The sequence below is a fragment of the Stomoxys calcitrans genome, chromosome 3 (assembly GCF_963082655.1).
Source record: "Stomoxys calcitrans chromosome 3, idStoCalc2.1, whole genome shotgun sequence".
Lineage (NCBI taxonomy): Eukaryota > Metazoa > Arthropoda > Insecta > Diptera > Muscidae > Stomoxys > Stomoxys calcitrans.
The window spans coordinates 79173388-79188010 of record NC_081554.1 but is presented as its reverse complement, the minus strand read 5'-3'; the positions used below and the strand labels follow the sequence as shown (position 1 = coordinate 79188010).

The 14623-nt window shown below is 40.4% G+C and overlaps 1 protein-coding gene across 1 annotated transcript in view; it reads right to left on the bottom strand.

Annotated features, from left to right (window-relative positions):
* The window catches only part of LOC106082742 (probable G-protein coupled receptor CG31760), a 172821-nt gene that overhangs the window by 60690 nt on the left and 97508 nt on the right, over positions 1-14623 (bottom strand). Inside the window, exon 3 of the mRNA XM_059364632.1 lies at positions 7129-7315. Coding sequence (XP_059220615.1) covers positions 7129-7315 — 187 coding nt within the window. The remainder of the gene's footprint in view (positions 1-7128; positions 7316-14623) is intronic.

The window sequence follows — 14623 nt, the reverse complement described above, 5'->3', positions numbered from 1 at the left end:
GGGCAAAGATTCCTGGAGATCGCCTGTCGCAGCTGCAGCATGCATATGTTGTAGTAAAGGCAAATCCACTGAAACAGCCCTTCATAACCTAGTCGGCTACATAGAGGGTTATATCGATGTCAAGGAATATACAATGGTAGGATTTCTTGACATTGAAGGTGCTTTCAATAATGTAAAACCGACGTCAATCATAAAGGAGTTGGAGTTTCTAGGCATCAACTCTGCCGTAAGAAAGTTTATCAACAACTTACTTACTAAAAGATGCATTGCGGCAGGCTTGGGATCTGTGGAACTAAAAAGATGGGTCAGCAGAGGAACACCTCAAGGAGGTGTACAGTCTCCTCTACTTTGGAATATAGCCATTAACAATATATTATTGTCTCTGGAAGAAATAAGCGTTAAAGTGGTCGCGTATGCTAATGACGTGACACTTGTGGTTAGGGGAAAGTTTCCCAGCACTCTAAGAGATATACTTAAGGAAGCTCTACGTGCAGCAGCGGAGTGGACTACTGAAAGAGGACTACACTTAAATCCGTGCAAGACAGAAGTAGTTCTTCTCAGCAGAAGATACAAGTTGCCTACAGTGGCACCTGTCTCCTTGGGAGGAGATAATGTTATATTTACAGAAAGCTCAAAATACTTTGGTGTTTTGCTGGACTGAAAATTGAACTTTAAATCCAACATTTTGGAAAGGGAAAGATATACAACTCTTGCTCTATACACCGGCAAGAGAGCCATTGGCAAAAGTTGGGGGGTTTAGACCGCGCATGATGCACTGGGTATATATTGCAGTTGTCAGACTAATAGTGCTATATGGTGTTGTGGTCTTGCGGACGGCGCTTTTAAAGTCCACTTACTTAACATACTTAACCGGATTCAAAGGATAGCTTGTTTGTGCATCACAGCCGCACTGAGGACGAAACCGTCTGATGCACTGAATTTAATGCTACATCTTATGGCTCTAGACATTGTGGGTCGACAAATTTCAGCGACCACTACCGTGAGGTTAAGGGAGCTTTCTCATTGGTCATGTGGCGGCTATGGACACTGTGTTTTTCTTCATACAATATCTTATGTTCCAGGCAGTGTAGATTACACTATACCTGAGCCGATAAAAAGTACTGTACCACTATTCCTAATAGAACCGATTGGATCTATGATATCCCTGGTAACAGAAGTTACATAGAGTTCTATACGGATGGTTCCAAACTAAACGACCAGGTGGGATTTGGGGAGTACTCTAAAGATCTACAACTGGTCACATCGAAAAGGTTACCCGATCACACTGCAGTGTGTATCAAGCGAAGATCCTTGCAATTAAGGAAGTGGTGGAATGGCTAAGATATAATGTCATATCGCCGATTGGCATAAATACCTTCTCAGACAGCCATTAATTCCCTGGAGAACGTATTTCGTAACACAAAACCGCCCTCGACTATCGCAGATCTCTCAACGAGATGGTTGAACAGTTCAAAATTCACCTGTTCTGGGTGCCGGGCCACAGAGATAACCCAGGGAATTCAAAAGCGGACGAGCTTGCGAGACTATCAACTACCCTACATATTCCAGGGATACTGAAATCTGTGGGTATGCCTCTAGCGACATGTAAATAAAGTTCTCAGGACCAGGCCCGAAGGACAACGAATGATAGATGGTCACAAAGAGAGGGCTGTGAGTATTCCAAAACTATGGGACCTAATCTAGACTTGAAGAGGTCTACTGCTTTGCTGTCATTGGCTAGAACAGACGTCTCAGTCATTGTGTCCGTCCTTACAGGTCACTGTCTAATCGGAAAACATGCTGACAGACTGAAGGTTGCCAGCAACGACTTTTGCAGAAACTGTGAGGACATTGAAGAAGAAGAGTCTATGGAACACCTTCTGCGTGTGTGTGTCCCTAGCAGTTAGAAGGAGTTCCACTTTAGGTTTTCATTTCTTTGAAAACCTGTCTGATTTAGCGGATGTGAACATTCGCAAGTTATTGGGCTTTTTAAAGCGATCTGAATGGTTCAATTGTTCTTGTGGATTAAAAATGGAAAAAACATCTAAGTGAGTCCGGTGGCAGACTGCCTACTCTAGCTTGTCTCTCCAAAAAGTATTACACAAAATGAATTGGTTTAAATGAGAATATGTTTAGAAGTAAGGACATTTTTTCCTGAATTTATATTTTGCTTTTGTTAAGTCAGTGAGCACCTCTAAGGGGTGGTCTTGTTGTCACATATAAGTTTTACTCCTATCGAGTACGTTATCACACTCCCCAATTTGTACAAACTATGATGTTGCACGTGTAGGACCATGTGATTATTGTTTTCATGACAATCTTGTATTAATAGCTTATACATTTTTTACTTCAATGAGATTTTTGTTTGTTCTGTGGTAGCTCGTGTATTGAACGCATGCGATTGCGATGTCATCTTTGTTGTTTTTGATGGCCAAAGTCAGACTCCCACAAGCAAAAATACTTTACACGTGCACAGAGTACATTTGCAAACTTATGAGGTTCGTAGGAGTAGATGGACAGTGGATTGGGGATTGATTGAAATGCAGCTAGTCATAATAATAATGATATTTTGCAGCTTTTGTTCTGGTAAATAATAGCTAAGGTAACATAAATGGCAACAATAATTAGAGTTTAGGTTGTAATTTTATGCTACGACTAGAAGTAACTACAAATTGGAAGGGAAAGCAATCTTCCCTTCAATGTATATTACTGAATGTAAACCAATAGATTGACTTAGGGATATTGGAAACCAAGCAACGGTTCTGATTCTGACAAATCCAGACTTGGCCTTCCTTTATCTCAAATGTGGACACAAACCTACCCGCGGTGTCACCTAAGTAGCTACCTTCAAATTCATTTAACGTTTAAGAGATAAGCGCATCGGGTAAGTAGCCCATCACCCGGAAAATTTGAAGAAATTACTTAAAAAAACGAAGAAGAATATAAACGGACCCCGCTATGTTGACGACATCCACACACGTTTTAATGACCATGATTTGCGTATCTGCATCTGGAATGTTTGCACTCTTTATGGAGGGGGTGCAGAGTACACACTGGCGGATGTATTGGAGAAGTACAGGTCAGACATTTCTGCCATACAGGAAGTGCGAAGGCTCGGCAAGGGCGACGCAACAACACCGAGTGGTGACACCCTATATTATAGCTGCCATGAGACGAGGCATGAATTTGGCTGTGAATTTGTGGTTAGTCGGAGAAAGTAACACCTTGTCTCCAGGTTTACTCCATTGGAGCGAATTCTTCAACATCAGCCTTATTTGTGCCAATGCCCTGTCGGAAGACAAGGACGAATAGACCAAGGATATTTTCTACGAGCTCCTAGAAAGGGAATATGACCCTTCCATGATATTAAAATCGTTCTGGGAGATTTTAATGCGAAAAAAGGGAGGCATATATCTTTGACCCAACAGTCGGGTATTTAGCCAGCATGAATAATCTTCTGAAAATGGAATGGGGAAGTGCGATGGCTCGGCAAGGGCGACGCAACAATAGCGAGTGGTGACGCCCTATATTATAGCTGCCATGAGACGAGGCATGAATTTGGCTGTGGATTTGTGGTTAGTCAGAGATTGAAATACCTTGTCTCCAGGTTTACTCCGGTGGAGCAAATTCTTCAACATCAGCCTTATTTGTGCCAATGCCCCGTCGGAAGACATGGACGAACAGAACAAGGATACTTTCTACGAGCGCCTAGAAAGGGAATATGACCCGTCCATGATATTAAAATCGTTCTGGGAGATTTTAATGTGAAAAAAATGAAGGCAAATATCTTTGGCTCAACAGTCGGGAATTTAGCCAGCATGAAGAATCTTCTGAAAATGCAGTGGGGCTAATAGACTTCGCCGTGCCAAAGAACATGGTAGTTATTTAGTTTAGCTTAGGTTGAAAAGAGCGTGCGGATGTCCTGATGGGGTCCGGTACCGGATTGGCCCGATGGAGTCTTTCATCGGCAAGGGCTGCCGCCTCAGTGTGCAACACACTGCTAGAACAACTAGAACAAATACCTAAGCCTATAATCGGATTGTTGTGTGCTCTAAATACTTATAAAGTAACCTCTAAAAAGAATATCTAAGTTAGGAATTCCGTGCTGCTTACAAAATCGTTAATTGTTTTTCATGCCACGCCCCAAAGCTGGTTCATGTACTTCCTTTCAGTAATAGCCTCGTTTTCTCGCGATCTGCATCTTTCCATAGAATTTTCGCAGTCCTTCCAACCGTTTCGCTGTTCCATGGGGTTACATGGTAGTTAGCAGCACTAGATTCCAACATCGAAGGATTCACACCGCCCCATTCCTGTCGCCCGATCAAAACACGAGAAACCAAATAGATCATGTTGTGTTAGATGGAAGGCATTCAACCAGCGTGTTAGATGTACGATCGAGGGGCAAACATTGATTCAGATCATTATCTTGTTGAAGCAAAGGTTCGCACCCGACTTAGTGTGGTGAGTAACGTACGATCTAACACTCCACTGAAGCTGGACATTGAAAAGATGCAAACACAACAGGTGGCAACGGCATACTCCACTCGGCTGACCCTACTGTTTGAGTGGCCATTTGCCCACTCCATGGAAAACGCCGCGAAATCCGTGTTTGGATACAGGAAGCCTCCCCCAAAAAACCTATGGTACGACCAAGAGTGTCGAAATGCTACTGAAGCCAAGAATGCGGCATACAGAGCGGCTCTGCAATGGGTAACAACACGCCAGATGAAGAAGAGGCATAGTCTATTCCGCAGAAAAAAAGGGAAATGGGAAGATGTGAATGTGAGCGATTTGAGGTAAACAGGAGTCAGAATGAAGTCCTGAAATTCTATCACAGAAATCATTGGTGCAGGGGGCTATATGCTGATAAGGCGTATGCATCAGCTTGTCTGAGCTATCTGACCCGTACACAAAAAAGGAGACAAGACGAAATGTGCCAACTACAGAGGAATAAGTCTCCTCTCCATCGCATACAAGATACTCTCGGGTGTACATTGTTACAGATTAAAACCTAAGGTCAATGAGATAAATGGGTCCTATAATAATTGGGCTTTAGACATGGTAAATCCACCATAGGCCAGATATTTACATTGCGCCAAATCCTGGTAAAGACCCGAGAAGGAAAAACCAACACCTACCATCTTTCTGATAACTACAAAGCCGCTTCCGTCAGCCCTAAACGTTCAAAGGTATTTCAAACCATGTCTGGCTTTGGTATCCCTGCAAAATTAATAAGACTTTGCAGGATGACACTAGCCGAAACATGTTCCTTAGTAAGAATAGTAAAGTATACCAAACGAGATTTCAGACAAGGAGGCAGCTTATGGTGTGATCTCTTTCGTATTCTGCTGGAGAAGATGTGAATAGATATGGCACACTAATCACAAGAGAACACGTGCTACTCGCCTATGCCGACGACATCGATATCATAGGTCGGTCACCGGAAGTAGTAACTGCAGCCTTTGAAAGAATCGAAAGAGAGTCAGTGAAAATGGATCTGGCAGTAAATGGAGATAAGACAAAATGTATGGTTTCAACTCCCAAAACGCCTTAGGGGAGCCTATATCGCCATATTGACCGATTCGGATAAAACCTGGCACTGATGTTGTAAGTCATAAGATAGGTTTTTGGGACAAATTTCAGCCAAAACTGATGAAAATGGAGGCTTCTAAAGGCTCAAGTAGTCAAATCCGGGGATCAGTTTATATGGGGGCTATATCAGTTTATAGACCGACTAGGATTGTACAAGGTATAGATGTTGGAAATCATAGCACAAGCTTTTGTTTCAAATTTCAGCCAACTCGTATGAAAATTGAGACTTCTGAGGGCTCAAGAATTCAAATCTGGGGATCGGCTTATATGGGGGCTATATCTGTTTATAAACCGATTCAAATCATACTTGGCATGGTTAATATAAGTCATAACGAAAGTCTTTTTCTAAATTTCAGCCAATGTGGATAAAATTGAGGCTTCTATGGGTTCAAGAAGTCAAACCCGGGGTTCGTTTTATATGGGGACTATATCTATTTATAAACTGATTCGGATCATACTTTGCGTGAATGTTGGAAGTCGTTACTCAAATCTTTAAGAGATCATAGTAACTCATCATATTTTTCCTAGCTGTACCTTAATGCCAAATTTCAGACCTCAAACTCAATCTGCAAAGAAAGTACCAAATGGTACCAAAATGTACGAATAGATCATTTTGTCATCCATCATATATTTCTTAGTTGTACCCATATGCCAAATTTCAGATGTCTAGCTCCATATGTAAAGAAAGTACCAAATGGTACCAATTACGGTACTAAACGTACGTTTTCTCCCGTTATCAGTACTATTTATCCATTGTTTCTTTTCCTCTCATCCCTGTGCAGCAGATGTCTTTCAAGTCGAATTTCAAAATTCTACCTCTATCCATCCGCCCTGTACAAAGTTTACACATTTCGTTCCTTTTTGGTACGTTTTAAGTACATTAACGAACAAATTTCCAAAAATTCTCAGGGTCACTCAATTAGAGTTGCCATAGTGTGCGTAAATTCCAAATATCAGAGCTCTAGTAAAATTCCAAAGTAAGTACCCAATAGTACCAAACGTACTATTTCTCCCATTTTCTCCCATCAATTACAGAGTCACAAGCCGTTGAAAAAATTTGTCAACGCCGACTATATGAAAAATCCGCAATTACTATTTGGGCAACCCAATATGTAACTGCCAGTTTACGATGCTGCTAATTACGAAGAAGTTTGTGGACTTATCTGTGCCACTGTATATAGATTTTCCGTTTGTTTCTCTTTCGAGACGGGAAAGTAAAGCCAAATATCACAACTCTCCAACCACTGGGATACGCGTTTCGTTCTTGGATAGGGGACTTATTCAACCACATTTGGTGTGAGACCAAAAACCAATACAGCGATGGTTTTTCTTTAAAGGCAAAATGTTCTCTAATGACAACATTTGTAGATGTAAAATTTCTATGAAACTTCCTCCAAATATAAAATTTGAGAGAAACTTCCTCTAGAGACAAATTTTTTATAACAACAACTGTTCGCTAAAGAATAATCTTAAATGTCTGTGTATTTTGCCTTAAGCATTTCTACGGATAGTTTATTTCGTTGTGTTTTTACTTACCTCCATGCCTTATAATTCCCACCTCTTGCAGTATGGATGCCACAAGATCAGCCTTTTGTCTCGAGCTCTCATAACGTTCGGAATTGATGGGCACCTGCAATGGTCGATAAAGTGTTGAAATACACAATGTGCCCAAATTCTCGGTGGCAATGTCATGGACTGTCACCAAAGACTGTTGAATGGCATCCTGCAAAGAACCAGAAAGAAAATACGATGAAAAACTATGAAAAAGCACTTAGTGGTATATTTTCCACTGCCAATACTAAGCACGTTAGTGAGTTGTGGTGTCATCGTTGTATTTATTCGCTCATTTTATTACAACAGTCTACAGTCGGAGGTTACCCAAAGACCCCATAAAGTTTCATCCTTCAGTATTTTGCAAGCAATTACGTTAATTGCTGTTTATGATAAATTATCCATAAGCTCACTCAAAAACAACAAAAACAAATATTGTAATGGAAACTTCAGTTCATTTGGTACGTTCTTCTACATAATATCGATGAATGTGCTTGTTGGACGATGATGAATTGCTCGCATCAAGCCATTGCGTTGAAAAGATTTACTGCTGTATCAGATGTGTTTTAAGAAATATTTATGGTACCCCAGGTTGTGGTTCTTGCGGTTATTACACGTCTCTGCTGTGCTATTGGGAGTGTGTTTTAATCACACCATTTAACCTGTGCTGGTGGTTTCAACTTCCCGTTTTTTTTTCAGTTAATGCCACCCTTTAACCTGGAATCATATACACACTGCGATTCATCTGCCTGCGACTGAGACCGTTGCTAGTGGCAGATGTATTAAGCACGTGCAATCGTGCTTATTCATATTTTCCTTGTTTCCGCTTTCTACCTTTGAATTGAATACTCTCTGATAAACGAGAGCATAAATCCATATGCAGTATTCAATTAAGCTTAAAAAGGATTATTTATTTACTTCTTTACTTTGTTAATGGAAAGATCCAAGGCAACTGTTATGTATGATTCAATTTTGTTAAATAAAATCAGTTTTGCATAGCTTTAAAGTGAATGGGAAGCAATTTGCAGGAAGGTATGAAGTACGTATGGTAAAAAGACCTTGTGTTCAGTTAGTTCACTTAAAATGTTGCAAGTTTAACCAAGGTTGTTAGTGGAAAGGGTATCTTAAATATTGCATGTGTATTTATTTGGGCTTAAAACTATTTTGATATAAGTTGGTTAAGATTCTTCACATCCTTTTAATGTAAATCATGACTTGACAAACATAAAACAAGTCCTAATGAACTAGGTCCAAAGTAAAAATGAAACAAGTAAAAGCGTGCTAAGTTCGGCCGGGCCGAATCTTATATACCCTCCTCCATGCATCCCATTTGTCGAGCTCTTTCCCCGGTCTCTCTTTTTAGGCAAACAAAGGATAAAAGAAAAAAAAAAATTGCTATGTTATTGGAACAATATCAAGTTATGGTTCAGTTCGGACCATAATTGAATTGAATATTGAAGACCATAGTAGACGTCATTGTGTAAAATTTCAGGCAATTCGAGTATGAATTGCGCCCTTTAGGGAATCAAGAAGTAAAATAGAGAGATTGGTTTATAGGGGAGCTGTTTTAGACTATAAAACGATGCATGCCGTATTCGACACGTATGTTAAAGGTCATGGGAGAAGCCATTGTACAAAATTTCAGCCAAATCGGATATTACTTGCGCCTTTTAGAGGTCGAAGACGTCAAGACCCATCATAGGTTTATGTGACAGCTATATAAGGTTATTGACCGATTTGAACTATTCTTAGCACAGTTGTTGGAAGTCAAAACAAAACACGTTATGCGAAATTTCGTCCAAATCCGATAGGAATCAAGACGTCAAACCCATCATAGGTTTATGTGACAGCTATATCAGGTTATGTACCGATTTCAACCATACTCAGCACAGTTGTTGGAAGCCATAACTTAACACGTCGTGCAAAATTGCAGCAAAATCGGACAAAAATTGCGGCTTGTAAGGGCTCAAGAAGTCATATCGTTAGATCGGTTTATATGGGAGTTATATCTAAATCTGAGCCGATATGGCCCATTTGCAATCTCCAACGATCTGCATCGATATTAAGTATTTGTGTAAAATTTCAAGCGGCTAGCAATACGCGTTCGACCTCTATTGTGATTTCGACAGACGGACGGACGGATATGGCTAGATCGATTCAGAACGACGAGACGATCAAGAATATTTATACTCTATGGGATCTTAGACGAATATTTCGAGGTGTTACAAACGGAATGACTAGATTAGTATACCCCCATCGTATGGTAGTGGGTATAAAAAAGTGAAGTAGTTCCAAAGGCAAAAATTTGGTATGTTCCAATATTTGGCACTTTTTGTTTTTAGGGTCCAAATGAAATAAGTCCCCGAAATTATAAACTGTCTCCAGAAATTTTTTTGGGAATTTGAATTTATTTGGGGCTTATTCCACTTTTTCTTTGGGAGTTATTTCATTGGGGCATATTTCGTGTAGGCGACAGATATCATCATTTTTAATGCCCATGCTGAGCCATGTGTGTACTTAGCACATTGTGTAATGTTAAAATTCCTATGACTGTTTTTAGATGTATCCATTCCATCTAAAGCGCATCTATACAACAGTTCGAGCGTTCGCCCCATAGTTGTTTCGTATGTTCACAACTTGCCGTTGAGTTCCATCTGTTAAACCACGTTTCTTTAGAAAGTAGCCGGAGATTGTAACGGATATGTGAGAGAGGCGGGTGAATATTTGTTATCGAGACCGCGGGAAGATTTGCATCCTCTTTCGCGAGCATATCCGCCTACTTGTTACTAGGAACACAACATATGGTCAACATGTTTTGGTTTTGCAGACCCAATGATCGCACCCTTGAGCTCTGCCTGACTATCGCTAAATATGCAGATATCCGACCGGTCGATGCTGCTTGACAACACTAACTCCGCAGCCCTGGCAATCACAAAGACCTCGGCCTGAAAGATACTGCAATCGAACATTGTCCGATTAGAGTCATCTAGTCGTAATTCCTCGCAGTGGATTCCACAATCGGTTCCACTATCCATCTTCGATCCATCTGTAAAGATATTAAAATCTTCAAAACTGACCCGACCTTTCTGCCAGTCCGCCAAGGCAAGGCTTCGCAACCCTTTTTGTTTGCGGGTTAACCATAACTCCGAGAGAATACCTGTATGTCTGGCCGGGAACCTGCGAAGCAGACCAAGTTGTGACGGCCTTAACAGTTTCCTCTTGGCCGAATTCCTGACATATAGATCAATCGGCTGGATGCCTAACACATCCAGGGAAATGGTCGCCCTATCCCGCATATGCGACACGTACTCAGTCACCGGTCACCAGACGTGGCATCCATATATCAATCAATGAATTAATCTAAGCCTCAGACCCCATCTGCTGTCAACGAACCTAAGGCACGAATAGAAAGCCCCGAAAGTCTTCCTTATTATAGAATCCCTAATCAAACCACAACTCCACTTACTATCCAGAATAACCCCAAAAAATCTATCCGATGTAGACAGTCTCAAAGCTGTTCTCCACAACCTCAGCAGTCTAAATTCAGGCACATTCCTCCTCCTAGAGAACAACACCAACTCAGTCTTTCTGGTATTAACCCCAAGGCCGCACTATTGGGGTGCCGGGTCATAGCGGAGTAAGAGGGAATGAAAAAGCCGACGAGGACTGCCATCAAAAAACTTGGTTAAGTCGAAGTTTTTCGTGGGATTGACGAAAGAGCAAGTAACACTGTGGAACAGCAAAACGGTCGGTAGAACGGCGAAAATTCTATGGGGAGATCCGGATCGTGAGAAGACGAGGTTATTACTGAAATGAAGTAAGAAAGATATCGGTATAGCTTTTGGTATCATAACGGGACACATAGGACTACGAGCTCACCTAAGGGCATGTGGGAATGATGATGAGACGTTGGAACATTTCCTATGTCATTGCTCTGGTTTCGCGGCTAACAGACACCGGTACACAATACTAGACATAATCCAGGGGAGCGAGGTATGGAAAGCAAGTAAGCATTTTGTAAGTAGAACGCAATTCCGAACCTAGATTTTTTTTTTCGGGGTTACTTTTTAGTGTTTAGAGCGCACAACAAGCCGATTGCTGGCTTAGGTGTATGTCTATACTGGCATGGGACAGATTGGTATTCGCACCCTCTTTTCAACCTAACCTGACCTCAATACCACACTTAGTAGCCCAAGATGCCGTGACCCCAACAGCAGTATGAAGAAGGACATTATGTCCAGGAGCTTTCCAGTGTCTATAATATTTAGTTGGTCAGCATAAGCATACCTTGACTCCTTGGTTCTATAGTGTGCATAGAATCCCAACGATCACAAGAATCCATAGCAAAGGAGAAATAACCCCACCATGTGACTTGCCCCTGGTCGCATTCATCCTTACCGAAGTGGCTCCAATGATGGTCGTGATCTCCATATGCAGAAGCCAACTCATTATCCAACCAGCAATACCAGCAACTAAACACCCGCATCCCTCAGAGCCGCCTCTATGGCAGATGGATAAACTTTGTTAAAAGCCCCTTCAATATCCAAAAACACCGCCGTCGCGGTTTCCTTCAAACTTCCCTCATTAAACACGTTTACTGCTAATATTTTCCAATTAGGCCATATACGAGGAATTTTTTTTCTGAAAGATTCTTATTGCGGGACAAGCAACATATGGGTGAATCCTAGGTGATGAACGCAACATTTTTACGCAATCTTTATCCACACTAAATTTCGAAGGAGTAAAGCTAAGCTCTTGAAATTTTGTACAAATACTTCTTTCCCGCAAAAACTCTCATTATCAAATAATCTGAAAGGTAAGCTCATTCGAAAACTTTTAACTTCTTATTTTTAGGCATCAGTTCTAATTACTTTTACATGACGATGTACTAGGAGAAAAGTCTTCCGCACAAGCATGCCAATGATCAAAAATAAGCATACATGTTGTCAAAAAATAATGACATATTATCTAGTTGAATGCTGAGAAAAAATAACTACTTAGACTCAAACATGTTCGCGCCTTTCCCCACCACCACGAATTTTATATAAATAATTTTATCTATAAACGTTGCTTTCATCGCAGCTGAGAGTTGAACCAAGAACTTTCTGTTTTCAAAGCAGACGATGTAGTATTCATCCACATTACTATTGTTTGAATAATACATTATTTTCTCCTTTTGTCTTGTCTTTGTGTTTATGTTTGTCATATTCTATTTAAAGACACAATATTGTAACACTGCGGGTGGTTTTACTAGTTTTATGGCACAGAGCGTACATCAGAAGATTTACAATGCAAAGGTCTCGAGTTCGAATCTCGGACCAGAAAAAAGATTTTAAAATTGTTTATTTCTTTAAAATTACGCCCACAGCAAGCGGAACAATCAAGTTCGGTTGGGCCGAACTTTGGATACCCACCACCACGGGTATATATGTAAATCCCATTTCGTCACAATCCGGTGAAAATTGGATAACCTAAGCATCCAAATTCGTCATGGACATTGAGTGGTCTAATATATATGTCACTATTCAATTATGTAGAACAAAATATTGGTCTCTTTGGCAGATATATCCAATTATAAATCGATCTGAACCATATTATGGTAGGATATCGTGAGGCTCAGAAAATCTCACTGTTTAAAATTTCGGCGAAATCTGGTAATAAATAAAGCTTTAATGGGCTTCAGTCCCCTTAGCGGCAGATGGGTCTATATGGCAGCTATATCTAAATATAGCCCGATCTGAACCATATTTAGGTCAGGTATCAGGAGGCTAAAAATAACTCACTTTTCCAAATTTCAGCGAAATCGGATAAAAAATAAAGCTTTTATGGCCTTCAGACCCTCTATCGGGAGATTGGTTTATATGGGAGCTATATCTAAATACATTCCGATCAGAACCATATTTACGTCAGATGTAGGGAGGCTTAAAATAACCCACTGTTTTAAATTTCAGCGAAATCGGGAATAAATAAATCTTTTATGGCCTTCAGACCCTTTATCGGCTGGACCATATGCTGGTCGGATGACGGGAGGCCTAATACAAGCCACTGTGTCGAGTTCCAGCGAAATCGGGTAAAAAAGCAGCTTTTATGGGCTTAAAGCTCTTAATCGGTAGATCGCTCTATATGGTAACTATATCTGAATAAAGACCGATTTAAACCATATTTGATTCGGATATCGGGAGGCTTTAATCAACTCACTATTTTAAATTTCAGCAAAATCGGATAATAATTGCGGCTTTCATGAGCTTAATACCCTAAATAATCAGATCAGTCTATATGGCAGCTGTATCTAAATAAGGTCAGACCGGAATCATATTTTGATCGGATGGCTTAGAGTATCTCACTGCTTCTAATTTCATGGAAATCGAATAGTAAATGCGCCTGTTACGGGCTTAAGACGTTAAACTGGCATATCGGTCTGTATGACAGCTATATCTAAATGTGGTCCGATATGGGCCATATTCGATTTGAATATTAGGGCCCCTAGTACAACTTCCTGTTTCAAATTTCGGCGAAATCGGACAAAATGCGTCTTTTACGGGCTTAAAACCCTAAATCGCCAGATCAGTCTATGTGGCAGCTACACTGACACAGAAAAGTCTACATACCCCACTCAAAAAACGCATTTTAAAAACTAAATTTTATGGGGAAAAATTTTCCGCCAAATTTCGAATGTTGCTAAAGTTGTTAATCAAAGTCACTTGCGTTATAATTAGTTAAAATTTAATGGAGTATATCGTATCCTCATTACGTAACTGTCAGTTAAAGATGCTGCTATCTTCACAAATGTATGTGTCACTGTATATCCAAATATTGTCTGATTTGGCCAATTAATTTGCGTATAGAAGAAATACGAGTCTGTGCAAAATTTCAACTCAATATCTCAATTTTTATACCCACCACCATAGGATGGGGGTATTCTAATCTAGTCATTCCATTTGTAATACTTCGAAATATTCGTCTAAGACTCTATAGAGTACATATATATTCTTGATCGTTTCGACGTTGTGATTCAATCTAGCCATGTCTGTCTGTCGAAATTACGATAGCGACCGAAAGCGTAAAGCTAGCCGCTTGAAATTTTGCACAGATACATATTATTGATGTAGGTTGTTGTAGCCCATATAAACCGATCTCCCGATTTCACTTTTTGATCCTTTACCAGCCGCAATATTTGTCCGACTAGGCTGAAATTTTGCATGTAGTGTTTTGTTATGACTTCTAACAACTGCACTAAGTACGATCCAAATCGGTCAATAACCTGAGGTAGCATCCATATAAACCGATCTCCCGATTAGACTTCTTGAGCCCCTGGAGACCGCGGTTTTTGTCCGATTGGGCTGAAATTTTGCATATGGTGTTCTGTTATGATTTTCAACAACTATACCAATTACGGTCTAAATCGGTATATTACCAGATATAGCTCTCATATTTTGGGTTTTGGCACGCTTTTACTTGTTAAAGATTGTAGCGTGATTAC